Source organism: Hyperoodon ampullatus (assembly GCF_949752795.1).
Source record: "Hyperoodon ampullatus genome assembly, chromosome: 14".
NCBI lineage: Eukaryota > Metazoa > Chordata > Mammalia > Artiodactyla > Ziphiidae > Hyperoodon > Hyperoodon ampullatus.
In genome coordinates this window covers 3,922,346-3,939,784 of record NC_136927.1, presented here as the reverse complement: position 1 = coordinate 3,939,784, position 17,439 = coordinate 3,922,346, and the positions used below count along the sequence as shown (strand labels likewise).

The 17,439-nt window shown below is 45.9% G+C and overlaps 1 protein-coding gene across 2 annotated transcripts in view; it reads right to left on the bottom strand.

Annotated features, from left to right (window-relative positions):
* WIPI2 (WD repeat domain, phosphoinositide interacting 2) overlaps positions 1–12,314 on the bottom strand; it is a gene marked incomplete at its 5' end in the record, with an annotated part of 31,239 nt that extends 18,925 nt beyond the window's left edge. Inside the window, 2 exons of one of the 2 annotated variants that reach the window (XM_079719132.1) lie at positions 5,523–5,605; positions 12,241–12,314. In XM_079719132.1, coding sequence (XP_079575258.1) covers positions 5,523–5,605; positions 12,241–12,314 — 157 coding nt within the window. Of the gene's footprint in view, positions 1–4,736; positions 4,759–5,522; positions 5,606–12,240 lie in introns of those variants that run through there. The other variant, XM_079719133.1, reaches the window with a different exon arrangement.
* Positions 12,315–17,439: the final 5,125 nt, after the last annotated feature.

Sequence of the window (17,439 nt, the reverse complement as noted above, 5' to 3'; positions counted from 1 at the left end):
GATGTATGAAGGACAGGGAGCGGGGCCCTGAAACATCAAGCTGTGCTCCTATGAGCTCGTGAGTGATAGAGAGCCCTTCACCGTGATCCCCTCCAAGACCACGTGGCCCTGACCCGGGAGCACACACAGGCTTCCGGGGGTCTCTCAAACTGCTGAAATCATACACGAAATATTGGGTTTTCTCTGGGAAATACCTGCAACTTCCATCAGATGTCCAAAGGAGACAGGAACCAGAAAAAGGCTGAGGCTGCCTGCAAAAGGCAGATGAACTGCCGGTCACCCCGGAGTTACCGCATTTTTGTCACTACTTAAGCAAAAAACAACCAACAGGATTCACCTCAGAGACCCTTTAAGCCCTAGGAAGCAATGTGCTTAGATCTTTTCAGGAATACACCTTCATAAAGCAACCTGCTTTTACACACTGCCGGTGGTTTAGGTTTGTTATTCTTCTGCTGCATTGTTTCCAGCTCTTTAACGTTGCTACGTTACACCTCACTCCCAAGAGAACTTTTAAAAACAAGCATCCACAGAACCCACAGACCCAGAGCAGTCACTTTCCACTAAACTGAGGCACGCACAGCTCAGCCCTCCCATGAGATACCAGCGCACAGGAATCAGGCTGATAACTGAGGACCAGGGTGCCCAAGTGAAAAGATGCAGGGCGGTCGGCACGCAGGGCGACCACGGAGAAAGCCTGAGTGCAAACCCCAGTGGCCTCCAGTGTCTAAGGCCTTTGCTTCCACGGCCCTTCGATGTGGCCTTGGCCACAGTTTCTGCCACACTTTCTTCCTAGAGAGTGCCTACCCAAAATTTAATTTAAGAAACTACTTCATTTAGGAAAGAATGTTGTTGGGACTTCCCTGGTGGCGCAGTGGTTAAGAATCCGCCTGCCAATGCAGGGCACACAGGTTCCAGCCCTGGTCTGGGAAGATCCCACATGCCGCGGAGCAACAGCCCGTGCACCACAGCTACTGAGCGTGCGCTCTAGAGCCCACGAGCCACAACTACTGAGCCCGTGTGCCACAACTACTGAAGCCCGCGCGCCTAGAGCTTGTGTTGTGCAACAAGAGAGGCCACCGCAATGAGAAGCCCACACACCACCACGAAGAGTAGACCCCGCTCGCTACAACTAGAGAAAGCCTGCACGTAGTAACGAAGACCCAACACAACCAAAAAAAAAAAAAAAAAAAAGAAAAAAGAAAGGAAAAAAGAAAGAATGTTGGTTTGCTTCTGCTGGTGCTGTTCAGAGCCAGTGATGATAAAACTTCCCATGGTGGGAAGAGGGGAGGGACAAAGCCATGAACTAGCACAGCACACTCCCCAGCCAGGTGTGTCTGCGGATGCCTGGGGCTCTGAAGAGACGCACGTGTACAGCCCACCCGATCTTCCATCACAACAGGCTCAAGAAGAGAGGCTACTGGATTTCTCCCCTGGAAGATCCATTAGCATAAATCTCACCGAGGTGAATGTTCCAGCCAGTGCAAGGTCTGCCGAATCAGAACCCAGTCAGCCAGCCGGCTTATGCCGAGTTTCAGGACTAGTGCTTTGTGAGGTGTGATTTCCTGGCTCAGAAGCATAAAATGCAAAGATGACACACGATGTAGAATCTGAAAAGGCCAACTTTTCCTTCTGAACTTCTGTGATATTTTACAAGTAATAAAACTACAACCTTTATTTATATTGCCTAACAGGGTAGGAGTTCGTTTCAGTAAGGTTTCAGGGAAGAGGGACCACATATTTGCACTTGACATACCTTCAAATAAATTGAAAAGGACACACAGAGAGGGAAAGGGAATGATAAAACAAACAGGGCACACACAAGGGGCAAAGCACACATGGGAGTTCCTGCTACTTTCCTTAAGTTTGAAACTATAATACAGAGAGTCGAAAAACGAAAATCTTCCAATGCTGCTGGGCAAAGGCTTTTTGTTTAAGTAAACGAAACAGAACAAACAGCTGTCAGTCTTGCTTCTCCCAAGACCAGCTCTGGTTCATTCTTTCTGCACCAGCAGCGGTGACCGACAGCAAAGACCTGACGTTACAAGGGACAGTCAAGAGGCACGAGGGGGCAAAAGCCAACTGAGCCGGGCTGCATATGGAGGCGTTAAGTACTGCTCTGCCAGAATCTACATGTAGGAAACTACCGGAAAGGGATCTTAACTCAGTAGCTAACCTGTTTTCTAAGAGACGTTTTTCTATCTACTTAATGATGTTCTAGGGGCAAGAGAATTTCGCAGCTTCAGTGTCACGCGCTAACCCTGAAAGAGCTCTCTGTCCGTTCCCGCCTATTTTAAGGGCCGAAGCTCACTAAGAACAACCAAGGGATCTACAGACCACCCCAACATGCTGGTCAGTAAACACCCACTCTTTCATGATGCTATCAAGGCATCACATTTTGTTCCATCAAAAACTTCTAAAAAATGAGGCACCAAAACCCACGTGATAAACTTCAAGGAAACAAATTAGTCACTGAACTGATTGAAACTGAGAAGGTGTCAAGACAAGGTTTTGGTATTCTGATACCCTATCTAAGCACTGGGTCTCCATTCTGTGGCTGTCAAACCAGTGGACCCTAATCACGACAGCAACAATTTAACAGCACGATTCAGGCGCTCAGGGGCATGTAGCTTTAGTAAATGTTTCAGTCATTCATAAAAGCCCGATGGAATACTGTTTCCAGAGATCAGGCGACGATGGAATACTGTTTCCAGAGATCAGGCGACCCTTCTTTGAAGGAATTCCCTACATGAAACAATCCTATGTGCGATCAAGTGAAGGCAGCCCATTTGGGGATTCCAGAAGCAACCTCTTGAGATAAGCAAGCACTCTAGTTCAGAGAGATTTTATCACCCCGATCACCCCTTCCAGCTACACACGAGGAGAAAGCCTTTTTCAGAAGATTTAGTAAAGCATCAGAAGGCACGTCTGAGGACAAAAAAGGAGTAAAATCTAAGGCAGGAGCCGTGAGTGAGGGACACTTCCTGTAAGAATCCCGCTTCTGTAAGAATCTCCCCGTAAAGGGCCCGGGTGCTGGCCTGCAGGGGCAGCAACAAACAGGGGGCTTGTTGGGGAATGTCAGACCCCATCTGCTGACGGAGGTGAGGGACACCAGAGGGCGGACCTGGAGAGGGGAGGCCAAGGCCTGGAGGGAGCCTGGCGAGCGAGCCTCTGAGCCCCAGTGGGCCACAAGAACTCTGCAACTGCAAGTACTGGGCACAAAGAAAGGACCTTTCTCCTGGGTCCTCACCTTATGCTAATGCAGGAAGGGTGGGGGGCGGTATTTACATCTGTGCTCGCTCCACACTGTGTCCCCAGCCTAACATCCGACACAAATGTATTTCCTTGTTCTTTGTCTGCCTTCATTTAAACATAAGTGTCATGAGAGCAGAAACTTTGTCACCACTGTGTCTCCACAGCCAGAACAGGGCTGGCACATAGCAGGTCCTCAACGAATGTTTACGGAGTGAGTGGAACCAGAAATGAAGTATGAGATGTCTCCTCATATCAACTCACTGAAACTTCCCCTTCTTAAGAGATACTACTAGGCAAAGGAGAATTCCAAAATGGAACACCAAACCACAGTGAAAGCAAAGGTGATAAAAGTGGAACACTCAGGAAGGAGATACTGGCATCACTAATAAGGAGAAATCTCAACTCCCCCAAACTGCATGCTCACGTAGATAATTAAAATGATAAATATTAAATCTCTCCTTGAATCCATACCCCAGCATGACTAATTACAATAATACTGACCTCCTCACTCCTCCGTAAAAACACTTCTTAATTAGATCACGCCACGGGCAGGCTTCAGGGCTATCATTATGTACAGAGAAAATATTTACAAACCACGTATATGACAAAGGACTAGTATCTAGAATATATAAAGAACTCTCAAAACTCAACATTAAAAAACTCCAAGTAATCCAATTAAAAAGTGGGCCAAAACATGAACAGACATTTCACTGAAGAGAATGGCAAATAAGCACATGAAAAAATGTTCAACATCATTAGCCATTAGGGAATTACAAAGTAAAACCACGAGATAGCACTGCACACATCCATAAGAATGGCTAAAGGAAAAAACACTGGTAACACCGAATGCTGGGAAGGATTCTGAGGAACTGGCTCACTCATACACTACTGGTGGGGATGTGAATGGCACAGCCACCCTGTAAAACAGTTCAGCACTTAAAAAAGACAAAGACAAAACACCACACATACAACCCAGCAATTACACTTAGACATTAATCCCAGAAGTGAAAAGTTACATCTACCCAAAACCCCATACACAGCAGCTATAATTTTAACAGCTCAAATCTGGAATCAGCCCAGATGTGCTTCGCCGGGTGAGGGTCAAACAGCTGGGCTGCACCCGCACGTGGAACCAGCTTTAGCAACAGAAAAGACGGCACTACTGACACCCGGCAACTTGGGTGAACTTCCAGGGAAAGATGCTGAGCGAAAACAGCCAATCTCAAAAGGTTACATACTTCCATTTATGTAACATTTGTGAAAAGACAATATTCTCGAACCAGAGAGCAGACCAGTGGCTGCCAGGGATTAGGGACAGTGGGGTGGCAGTGGGGGAGGGGAGGCAGGTGTGGGTACAAGGGCGACAGGAAGGACCCTGCGGTGTTAGATGGCCCAGTGTCTTCATCGTGGTGGACACGGGAAGCTACATGGGTGTTCGGACTGTACAGAACTTCACACACACAGGTTGGACTACATCCACGTACCCTTCCCGGCTGTGATACTGCACTGCACGTCCGCGAAACGCTACCACTGGGGGAAACTGGGAGAAGGGTACAGGGATCTGTACTGCTTCTTACAACTACAGCAATGACAAAAAAAGATGTATGTGCAGAGAGTCACAGCTTTCCATCCTATTCTCACTGGGGGAGGGTCTGTACCTACTACTTACTATTTATTCAGCAAGTACTCTCTCTCTCTCTCTCTCACACTCACACACACACACACACACACACACACACACGAAAAACAAAGAAACTGAGGTCCATGAAGCGATCTATGTAAAGTCACAGTAGGTGACTTAGCAAGGTATCGAAGCTCACGGCCCTCGTGCAACCCCACAGGTATCTGACACACAGCCACTCAAACACCATAAAATGCCAAATGGAGAAAATACATCACTCCTAGGGGGATGTAAACTTTTCAAATTCTGGAAGCCCTCTACGACACAAATCTAAGTGGTTTAAATGGCATTAGAAAAGGAGAGAAATTATAGAATAATGCATTTAGTATGGTATCATGTACTGGAAATGGCAACCCATAAAGTATTTCTACATGTACACTTATAAGTATGCCAATGCACGGAAAAAGATCTGGGAGAACACATAACTGTTCAGTCATAGCCATCACCTCTCAGTAAGACTAAGGTGAAAGAATATTATTGGTCAAGGGGTATTTGGATTTTAACCATAATGTGTGAATTTAAGAATGCAACCTAATTCAAGTATAACTTGTCTATTTTAAGAAGGGGGAAAAATAAAGCAAACACTTACTGCATTCATAGATCTGTTCCAGTTTATCCACAGAAGAAAGGGAGAAAAATTTATAACCGGATTTACTACCAACAGCTAGAGACCTGCAAAAAAGCCAAATTCAGAAATAAGAGCTGATACGTGTAGGCAGTGATAACGCACAAACTAGCTCCACGTTACCAAACAGTCACCATCATCTCTACCCATAATTAGCACAAATAAGTTCGCGTAGTTTGTACCAGGTGAGTGGCGGCAGAGCAGAAGAGAGAGCAGCACGGATGATGCCACCTCACAGCCAGGAAAAGGTGAATGTCAATAAAACAGACAATGTTCTTATTGAAAACCTATAAAACTTTAAAGCTAAGTTTGACATACAAATAAAAGTAATCAGCCCTAAATTAATGATCCCCTCAAAACACAGTGCGGTTTCTCAGGTGATCTGATATACATGCCTGGTGTATGGGAGGGTCCAAAAGTTAGGATAACATTGTAACTATTAAACAAAGATATTTACAACTTTGGTGGAGGGTGGTGTCTTTCTGCATTGCGGTTAAGGCCGTAACAAATGCAGCTCGGTCACTTACGTGATGCTATGGCTCAGCAGTAGGATGGAAATCAAACAGACTAAAGAGCTCACTCAGAGCCTGGAATGGCAACACTACGTAACACAGCTGGCCTTGGAAGATTCCATATTCATCACCCAACACTGCTGCTTCTGCTAAGAGGCCTGGAGGGAACTCTGAGCTCTCCAGATCCCTAGCGCAGGGGAGCTGTGACGCTAAATGAAGTGTTTCCTCATAGACGATTACTGCTGTCCAGAACGTAACTGACCGAGAGGGGGGAGTACAAAGAAGCAAGCAGGGCTTTCAGAAACAGAGAGGATAGAGAATACAGCAAGAAGTGCTGGGACAGGCAAAGAGTCAGATCCTGGGATCAGTCTGGTATCCAGTGTCTGGGAGAACAAGTGGAAACAGAAGGTAAACCAGAAGCCTAGAAATAATGAAGACTGACATTTCATACGATGAGTATGTGTACACCAAGATAAAAAATTAGGGGGCTTCCCTGGTGGCGCAGTGGTTAAGAGTCCGCCTGCCGATGCAGGGGACACAGGTTCGTGCCCCGGCCCGGGAGGATCCCACATGCCGCGGAGTGGCTGGGCCCGTGAGCCGTGGCCGCTGAGCCTGCGCGTCCGGAGCCTGTGCTCCGCAGCGGGAGAGGTCACAGCAGTGAGAGGCCCACGTACCGCAAAAAAAAAAAAAAAAAAAAAAATCAGGGCTATTTTAATGACCATTTCACCTATTAGAAACTTGAGCTTTCCAACCTCCTTCACACTTATGCAGAGGAAATACATTCCAAGAATAGAGCTGCTGTAAGCACTACTAAACACTGAAATTGCAACTGGTTCATCCTAGAAGTATAAACAGAAATGGAACTCCTACCAGTTTATATAATTTTTCTCTACCAAAATGCTTCACTATATTGAATTAATCACATCAATGAAGTAATTAGGCATTGTTACCTGTAAATTTTTTGAAAAGCAATAAGGAGCCAACAAAAACACGAGAATATCCAAGAAAGCTAAAAATAAAACAAAATCTCAATAATTCATAACTTCTGGAAAATTAATGTTCAGGAAAATGTTTTCCAGATAACTAAGGGTTGCTATTTTAAGCACCAAAACCTTATATCCCACCATTTCTGATTTAAATAAGTCATCCTCATACAGTTTTCTGTATGGGACGGCAAATCCTCACCATTTGACTGGACCCACATCATGAAACAACTTTACTATCATAACAACGTGACCCTCTCAGACCCTAACAAGGAGCTGAGGATTTTGTGTACCTACATCAAGCAGCAGTCTGTTGTGCTGGGTTATAAAACACCCTCTACCTTTTGTTTTGCTGACAGTTGTCACTGTTCCCCAAGCATCCTACTAGCATTAACAGCCCCTCCCTCTTTCAAATTTGTTGACTTGGAAACCAAGTCACCAAGCTTATTAGTTTCATATATAAAATAAGCTTAGAGAGGGCTTTTTCTACAGGCAAAACTAGTGAGCTCGAATTAATGAGGACCTGGATTTTGATACACCCAGATTTTGGCTGTGCTCCAAATGGGCAGAATTTGTTAAAACTGATCAAATATTAGCTCTCTGACGTTCTTCCAGATATTCAGAAACTGATTTAGGATATTAAATACCTTTGCTAGAGTTCTAATCGCATGGCTTCCTACTTGCACACCCCAATCAGTAGGAAATGTAAGCAAAAATACACCAAGTATTTTTTGACATGTACATGTGGTATGGAGTGAGCATATACTTTATCAATAAAGGCAGACATTTTAAAAGGATAATATGAAATACAAATAGGTTTGATATTTACATCTCGAATATCAATGGTCAGGTTCACACATCCTTCTTTGGAGATTCTGCTTTTAATAACGTCTCATGATTTGCCTGACCATATGATATATTAATGGGAGAAGTACAGTAACACATAAGCATGAGATTCCCCTAATAAATAATCTCACTCCCCACTAAGTGTTTATCGGGTAAGGTTTGTTCTTTTGTTTTTTTAAGGTAAGAGATCTTTTATTGACAAAGGGAAAACCCAGCAATAACAGAAAAAAGCATATTAACCCCCCACTTCACTACCATACCCCTGCCTTCAACTGTGCGTGGTGTCAAAACCCAGAGACCCTGCTGTACCCTCTGGAGACAAGGCCCAGGTCCTTCACCAGGTAGGAACAGTGACAGCTTCTGAAACATACTCTGGGCCAGTCCTCTTGATGTTCGCCACACGTGACTTTGCTCCACTGCAGAGCGCCTGAGACCGCCCATCCTGAGCCTTTGGGGGATTCTGTGGTTTCAGGTAGGTTGGTTCTCTGCTTTCCCCACTAGCAATGGAGGATCCACTTTCCTTTACCACTTGCTGGCTTCCAAAATTTTGTTGCTAGTGTCTCCTCGTTCTATGGGTTTAAGCTCTTTTAAGTATCTTTTTGATATTTCATTGACTGTGACATGTTATTAGGGTTCTGAGAGGGGGCCAAAATAAATGCTTGTGTTTAATCCACCGTCTTTAACTGCAAGTCTCTGTCACTGAATTTAAACTTGAGTGCTCAGTATCTAAAAGACAGTGATTTCCATTAAAAAAAATTTTTTTAAGAAAACATTTTATAAACGTTAAAAACATTTTAAAAGAAAAAAAATCATTTTCTTAACTCCCTTTTTTTTACCCTCTTACCCATGATCAGCCCATCAATGTTTTCCCTTTTCATTATCTTCATCAAAGAGCCACACTCGAGGATAGGGTGAAGTGGAAACAGTCACACCCATAAAAAGGAAGCCACCTGAACTGCTGCTGAGACCTGGCCGGCCCTGGGACCCTACTCAGCAAGCTCGTGGCCATCCCAGACCTCCACCTGGACATCCCTAAGGCCTTTCAAACTCAGCAATATCCAAAGCAGAGTTCATCTTTCTCCCTAAACTGAATCCCCCTCTGATCTTTCTCCCATAATGTGCTGTCACTGCTCGTCTAGAATCTAGGCTGGAGACTTGGGAGTAACCTTAACTTCTCCCTTAAGTGCATCATGCACGTTCCATGGGTCACACCAAATCCTGATGGCTCACCAGTCTCCTTTCGACTGGCCACGGCCGCTGGACAATACCCTCCCCAGTGACTGCCTTGCTTCCTCAAAACACATCCTCCACACGGCAGGCAGAACAACCTAGAACTTTAAGGTGGAAGAATCCTTACTTCCAAGTCCCTCGATTTACTGATGAGGGAAAAGGAGAGAAGTGACCTTCCAGGACAGTTGCTGTAACCTTAGAAGAAACCCGGTTCAAGAAAGCAATCAATTCAGACCAATGCCTTACTGTCTCTATGCCCGTAACTCTTAGACACTAACAACATCAATGCTACAAACAGAAGACTTCGGAAGTCAAGTCCCTGTCCTTATTCTATTTCTTTTAGAAATGTAGTTTCTAAACGCTGTAGACATTGCCCAATCAATGACTTCCACAAGCTGAGTGGGGTCCCCTGTAAGTACTTAGTCCCTGATATTTCCGTTGAAGATCCAAGTGATACTCTGCACTTCTATTAGTTTCTTATCTTCGATATCAAAAAACCAAAAATTCCTCAAGATAAGCCTTCCAAAGTGTTACTTTCAGAAACCAGGATTGGAACTAACCAGCCAAGAAGAAGGAGACGACGGGGACCAGCTTTTCTTGATGCCTTTTTCCCAATTCTAGTTAAACAAACAAGCAAACAAAAACAAACGGTAAAAACAAAACAAAGCCAAAACCCCCCAAATAAAACGTTCACACTTTTAGAATAAGAATCACAGAAAAAAATACTACAGTATTTGAAACCATATTACCAGGAAAAACAGAAAGGACAGATATAGTTTGTTATGAAAGGAACACTGTTGTTCAAGCATTACTGTATAACGTAGAACATATATTCTATTAAGTGAAACGGCTTCCAGGTTTTCTCACTGAATACCGTGAATGTGGATCCAATATTCTCTGCCTTGTGAAAAACTGTGTTCCTCTCTCAAAGTAAATGCTGGAGATGGACAAGGGAGGGAAAGGAATGAACTGTCAAGCCTCTCCCCAGAACTTCTGTATTTCTTTCAGGTGTAGATTTAAAACAAATTAGTCACTTTAATCAATAAACTTTTAGTATAATCCTAACTTACTATTCCTTACAATTTATGCTCATACTATATCAAGGTCTCTTTAGCAAATCAAAATTATGACACACAAATCTTGTCTTGAGGGGCTTCCCTGGTGGTGCAGTGGTTGAGGGTCCGCCTGCCGATGCAGGGGACATGGGTTCGTGCCCCGGTCCGGGAGGATCCCACGTGCCGCGGAGCGGCTGGGCCCGTGAGCCATGGCCGCTGAGCCTGCGCGTCCGGAGCCTGTGCTCCGCAACGGGAGAGGCCACAACAGTGAGAGGCCCGCGTACCGCAAACAAACAAACAAACAAAAAATTTTGTCTTAAATTAATAACTTCAGGACTCACGGAGGAGTGGGAAAGCACGATTTCCAAGCACAAAAAGACCTTATTTCAGGCCAGAGTGACGTTCTTCTATTATACAGGGAAAGTGGTATTTGAACGCCATTTAAAATAAGAGCAAAGGAGAATGCTTTCTCATATTTGATTTCCTTTCAATACAAATGATGAGCAATGAAAAACTTAAAGGATGGTAGAAAATGTTTTGGAAATTCTCTAATTTATACAAGACATAAAAATCCATAAAGCTACCATTCTTACTGGTCTCAAAATACTAAGGCCTTAAAAACGGAATCACAGTTGGTTTGAAATGTCCTCTTCCCTACTTGGATTAGTATAACATAGTCCATCTCAGTTATAACCCCCTGCAACAGGTGGTCCAAACTGTTTTTGTTGGATTGGCTTTTGGTCATACAGAACGCTAGTATTCGGTAGTTTTCACCTTTAAAGACTGCTACGGTCTGCTTTCTACATTCACTGTCCTCCAGATCCTACTCTGTAGGCAGAAACAACAGCATGGCGGACTGGAAAGGACACTGGAAGACAATTCAGGAAAGCTGCCCCCACTCCACTGTCAACTGAGGGTAAGATCCAGGCTCCGCTCTGAACCTTCCTCAACTTCGGTTTCCTCTCCCTGTAGTTGGAGGCGGTGATCAGCTCCCTTCCAAGTCCCAACAGAGGCCCACTGTGGGGCTGTCTGCACTACCTCCCCAACTTTGGAAGGTGCTACCGAGCACCCACTGCACGCCACTGACTTGGTGGCTTGCCATTCTACAACTGACTTTTAATTTTTTAAAAGATGTCATGTTCTACTTTGCTGATTCCATTCAGCCAGGAACAACTCAACCTACTACTTGGTACGAAGCCAATGACCCACTCCTCCTCCCCTCTTACATCACTTCCTCTTACTCACTTCCCAAGATGGCTTTCCTCCCTTCCAGTCCCACAACTTATCCTTCCTTCTCCAGAAACCTCATCTGGTAACTATCCTCACATGTCACCGGAGACAGCCTCCGAAGAATCGGCTTCAAACCCATATGGGTTGGGACCAACAGCGTTCCAAATCCAAGGGCTGGCATCATGGGCCTCTCTTCCCCTGTAAGGATGGCCCATGCCCCGAAGCACCAAGACCTCGGGGGGTGTGTGTGTGTGTGTGTGTGTGTCTCTGTCACATCCCCCTTGGCTCAGTTTCTCCCCAGGTCAGAGACCACGTTTACTGCTAAGTTTGTTTCTTGCTCAAGAAGGACATCAAAGTTACCTGTCAAAAAGAACAGCGAGACGGGAAGAAAAGGAAATCAAAGGGACCCTAAGATGATAAGGAGATGAGGAGAAGGGCGTGAAGAGGCGAAAGACTGGAGCAAGACAGCTGAGGTACAAGAGGGAGGCGGGTTATAAGGGAGAAACCCACCCCCACCGCTCCAGAGGCGGCCGAGACAACAAGTCAGGCCACAAAGTTCTGCCCCAACTTTGTGAGAAGTGAGGTCCGAAAAGACAAAGCCTTCCCGTGGTGGGTAAAATACCTCCCCTACCTCCATCGCTTTCCCGGCTCAGAGATCGCAGCTCCAGAGCAGAGCCTCGAGGGTCCCCAGGGAGGGCGCCCCTCCCTCCCAGCACGCGCCAGGCCCGCCCCGAGGATGCCTCCGCCCTCCCCGGCCCCAGTCCCCCATGCTCCGGACCCCGCCCCGCGGCCCCCGGCTCCGACCCCGGCCCACGCCCGTCCTTACGTGACGTCCTGGTTGAAGTTGGCGAAGAGCAGCTGGCTGGCGCCAGCCTCGCCACTCTGACTCGCCAGGTTCATGGTGGGCGCGCGGCGGGTGGGCCCGGCACGGAGCTCGCGCGCGGGAGGGCAGGTCGGAGTGACCTCAGGGTCGGCGCCGGGCCCCGCTCGCCGCCACTCGCCGCTCGGACATCAACAGCCGCCTCATCCCGACCCCGCTCTTGTTTATGCTCCAGAGCCGGGCCGCCAGGCGCGCCTGCGCGGCCCCGCCTCCTCGGCGCACGGCCTCCCATGGCGCAGGCGTACTGCGAGGGTCCGCCCCTTCACCTCCGGCCTGGCCCCAGGTTCCGGTCGAACACGCGCACGCGTTGGGACGCGCGGGGGCGCGATGGGCTGGCCTTGCGGGCGGGTCAGGGGCCGCGCATGCGCGTTGTAAAGAGTAGGCGTTCCGTGTCCCCCGCCCCCATCTTTTTATTAATATTAAATGGGCCTGTCGCGTGCCAATCATTGTGCCAGATACGTGCGTTCTTATTTGGTGCTTATAGCAATGCTTTGAAGGGAATGTTGCATTCCCATTTTATGAATTTGAGAACTGAGGCTCAGAAATACCAACTTATTTGCTAAGTGTTAGATCTGAGAATGGAAACCCCGTTGTTTCTCCAAGGCCCACGCGTTTTGGGTCTCTGGGGAGGATTCTATTTTAGACGTATTCATTCATTCGGTAATATTTAGGGAGTGCCTTCCATTTGAGCTAAACAGGCCTCCTCCTTTCCTTCAGCGAAGTTACAGTGGGAGAGGTAAACACAATTACAAAGCCAGGGTTCAATGAAAGCACGCAATGAGGTCGCTTAACCTAGACTTAAGGGACAGGGACTGTGCAGCCGGGAAGGCTTCCTGGAGGAGATGAGGCCTGAAGTTTGAGTAGCAGGTAACCGACCTCAGGAATGGAAGTGTTCTGTATGGCAAAGGTCCACGGATGACAGTGTGACCTGGACAAAGAACTCTATGGTGTGTGTCTGAGCTTGGAGTGGGATGGTACACATGACACAAGATTTGGCTTGAGAAACAGGAGGTGTCCGGATTAGGCTGGGTGTTAAGGTAAGGGACTTCCCTGGTGGTCCAATGACTAAGGCTTCACCTTCCAGTGCAGGGGGTGCTGGTTCCATCCCTGGCGGGAGAGCTAAGATTCCACATGCCTCCTGAGCACCTGCAAAAGTGGTCATCATCAATACTCATCAAGGAAATGCAAATTAAGAGCAAACAAGACACTACCAAGCATCTGCTAAGTTGGATAAAATGAAAACGACTGACAGTACCAAGTGCAGGCAACAATGTGGAGCAACTGGAACTCTGATACACTGTAAGTAGAAGTCTAAATTGTTAAAACCACTTTGGAAAAGTGTTTGACAGTATCTACTAGTGTTAAACATGCATATTCCCTGTGACTCAGCCATTTCAATTCTACGTATATACTCAAAGAAATGAGTGCATATTACCCCCAAAAGACAGGTGTAAAAATATTCATAGCTGCTTTATTCATAACCCCAAACTGGAAATAACCCAAACATTCATCTACAACAGAATGAATAAGTAAATTGTGGTACATTCATATAAAAGAATACTATGTAGCAATGAAAAAGACATACACCCATGGATAATCTCACAGATGTAATATTGAGTGAAAAAAGGTAGACACAAAAGAATATAGACCATATGAGTCTGTTTATATGAAGTCAAAACAGGCAGCATAGTGGTTACTTCTGGTAGGGAATTGTTTGGGAGGGGACATGAGGGGGCTGGAGCTATTTTAGTGGTTGGCTGTATGGGTATATATGTATGTAAAGGTATAAATATATGTATATGTGAATGCCTGTCAAGATATAGGCCAGGAGCAATGTCTTTAAGTGGTTCTGTATTAGTTGGCACACTTTCCTTTGGACCATTATTATTGAACAAAGGCACATAAAGGGGTCCCCAGGTGAATCCCCTGGGCTCTGGGCACAGTCCTTGACTTCATTTTGAAATGCCACCCAGTTTCCCCTTGTCTGTCAGAACCTATCTGTCCATTCAGGATAGTATCTCCTTCTCTCTACTGGTTCAGCAAGTGAAGATCCCTGAATGGCCAGGGGTTTGACTGTTTCCAATTTACTAGAACCATGACTCTATTCCCTGGAGTAATAGGTGACTGGATCTCAAAATCTAGTGAACATAGGGTTGTGTGGATGGAAACAAAAATTTCTTAAGTGAATAATTAGATGTAGTATGCAAGAAAACACTACCCCTTCCACTCCTAGTTTGCAGCCATGTACTGCGTATTGTAGAATGACACCCTGACCTCACAGGGTGTGGTCTCTTAGCTGGTACCACAACTAAACATTCAGTAAGACATTCCATCTTCTACTGAGTAATAGGGCTCATGATAAGGGTGGTGAATTCCAAGGGCAAGAGCTCATTGTCAAGCTTCCTTCACCTGTATGCAAATTACTTGGTCAGAAGCCGTGTGGTATGGACACCCGAATATCCTTGAAAACAGTAACCCCCGCCCTTCTACACATTCCTGATCTCTTTCCTTGCGTTATATTTCTGTATAGCACGTAGCACATCCAATGTGTCATATAATGCCCCCTCCCAATTAGAACAGAAGCTCCATGAAGGCAGAATTTTTGTCAGTGTTGTTCACTCTGTGTTCCCAGAGAACTAAATTCTAGGCCCCCATTCCTTTTTTAAAAAAATTTTTATTGAAGTGTAGTTGATTTACAATGTTGTGTTAGTTTCTGCTGTACAGCAAAGTGAATCAGTTATACGTATACATATACCCACTCTTTTTTTTTCTTTAACAATTAGGTGTTAGATTTTATTTTATTTATTTATTTTGGCCACGCTGCGCAGAATGCAGGATCTTAGTTCCCTGACCAGGGATTGAACCTGTGCTCCCCGCAGTGGAAGCTCGGAGTCTTAGCCACCGGACCACCAGGGAACTCCCGTATCCACTCTTTTTTTGGATTCTTTTCGCATATAAGTCATTACAGAGTATTGAGTAGGGTTCCCTGTGCTCTACAGTAGGTCCTTATCAGTTGTCTATTTTATAGAGAGTCGTGTGTGTACGTCAATCCCATCTCCCAGTTTATCCCTCCCCTCCCCCCACCCCAGGCCTCCATATTCCTGATGACTGGGATGGGCTGGAGCTGAGGGCTGCTGCCCACTCACTCAGTTCTTGTTTCACTGCTTTGTTATCTGCTTGGTATTGGGAAACACTGACAAATGTTGGAGAGCAGGCTGGATTTGTGCCAGAGAGCTTGACCTGTGTGTGACTCAGTCATACACCCTCGTGTTCCAGCTCATCTTGGGACAGTATGGGCTGACATTCCTGATGGCATATAGAGCATGAAGGATGCTAAGGAGTTTCTATCATCACTTCAGCATTCCTCTAGGTGACTGGCCTGATGCCAATCCCAGGGAGAGGAGCTTCCCTTCCTCTTATCAACCATAGAACAGAACCGTCATCTGCAAGTGCTTAGAACATTCCTCAAGTATTCTTCTTATGAGCAACATTGAGAGATCAGCAATCCTCCCACAAGCAAGTTCCTAAACAAACTCATAGGATAAACACCTGGCGTGGAGGAGGGAACAAAGGGCTGGAGTGAAAGGATGGTGGGTGGAGTGCACCTTGCATGAGGTGAGGCAGTGGGAGAGAGGTCAGGATGTCCGGAACACTGAAATCAGACAATGGCTCAGATTCTTACCAGGTATATGTCCTTAGGTAAGTCACCTAACCTCTCTGAGCATCAGTTTCCTCAATAATCACAAGGGCTAAAATAACTCACCTCCTGAGAATGTTATGAAGAAAAATTGAATGGATGGGAGAAGCACTTCCAGAATAGTGGAGCGAGAATCTCTGAAAACCATTCCTCCATAAAAGCAAAGAGAATACTGACAAAAATTGTCAAAAATCAACTTTTTCAGAACTCTGGATATTAACTTAAGGCTTGAAACAAGCTAAGAAGCATTTAATCAAGTAACACAACTGAATGTCAGTAAAAAAGAGTAAGCTGGGGCTTCCCTGGTGGTGCAGTGGTTAAGAATCCGCCTGCCAATGCAGGGGACACAGGTTCGAGCCCTTGTCCAGGAAGATCCCACATGCCACGGAGCAACTAAGCCCGTGTGCCAAAATTACCTGAGCCTGTGCTCTAGGGTTCACATGCCACAACTACTGAGCCCGTGAGCCACAACTACTGAAGCCCACACACCTAGAGCCCATGCTCTGCAACAAGAGAAGTTACCACATTGAGAAGCCCGCGCACTGGAACGAGGAGTAGCCCCACTCGCCACAACTAGAGAAAGCCCGTGTGCAGCAACAAAGACCCAACACAGCCAAAAAAACCCAACCAACTAACCAAACAAACAAAAGCAAAGAAAACACCAGTAAACTTTGTGGCATTGTGATTTGCCCTAACCTCCTCTGTCTTTCCTAGATCCACAGTAGCCTTGAAGACCATCAGCCATGCAACTGTGATAGATGTGAAAACAAGCAGCCTAGCAGCTGCTGGAGGGGGCAGGATGGGCTTGGGGCTCCCCCAAATCCCCATCCCCAGAGAATGGTCACAATCTAACCTGTCTGGCAGTTTGCTGAAAAACTCAATTCTCAAAGCTTGTGTTTATTTCATTTGAGTAAGAGTTTACCAGTATCTGTGTGGATAGCTTGATCTGCAAGATATTTGTCTAAAACAATCAGTGGCAATTGTTTAATAATTGCAACTGCCTGAGGTAGTGTTACAAACTGGGGCTAAAAAGAGACACCCCCCCCCCAAAAAAAAGAAAAACAATTTAAAGGAATAACTGGGAAATGAGATGTGCATAGGAGACTTTGAAAGGCTCCTGGAATATTCCTGAGAATCTAGAGGGTTATGTGTATGTGCAGGACTGTGCCCATGCCCAAGAAAGACCTGAGAAGGTCCTAGAATCTCACCTATGGCTGATCTTGAGACCCTGCACAAGTAGGAAGTGAAGGCTAAGGCAGAATTGTAAAATGCCTGCAGCAGTGTTGAAGGCATACCCCAACATGCACACAGAGCCCCTTGGCAAAGGCTGGGAGACATATTGGTTCAAGGCACTTAAAGAAATCTCCATTCAATTGTTATCTGACCACTAAGATAAACGAGCAGAGACTTCACTGGTTGCACACAACAAAGAATACGGACTTTACCGA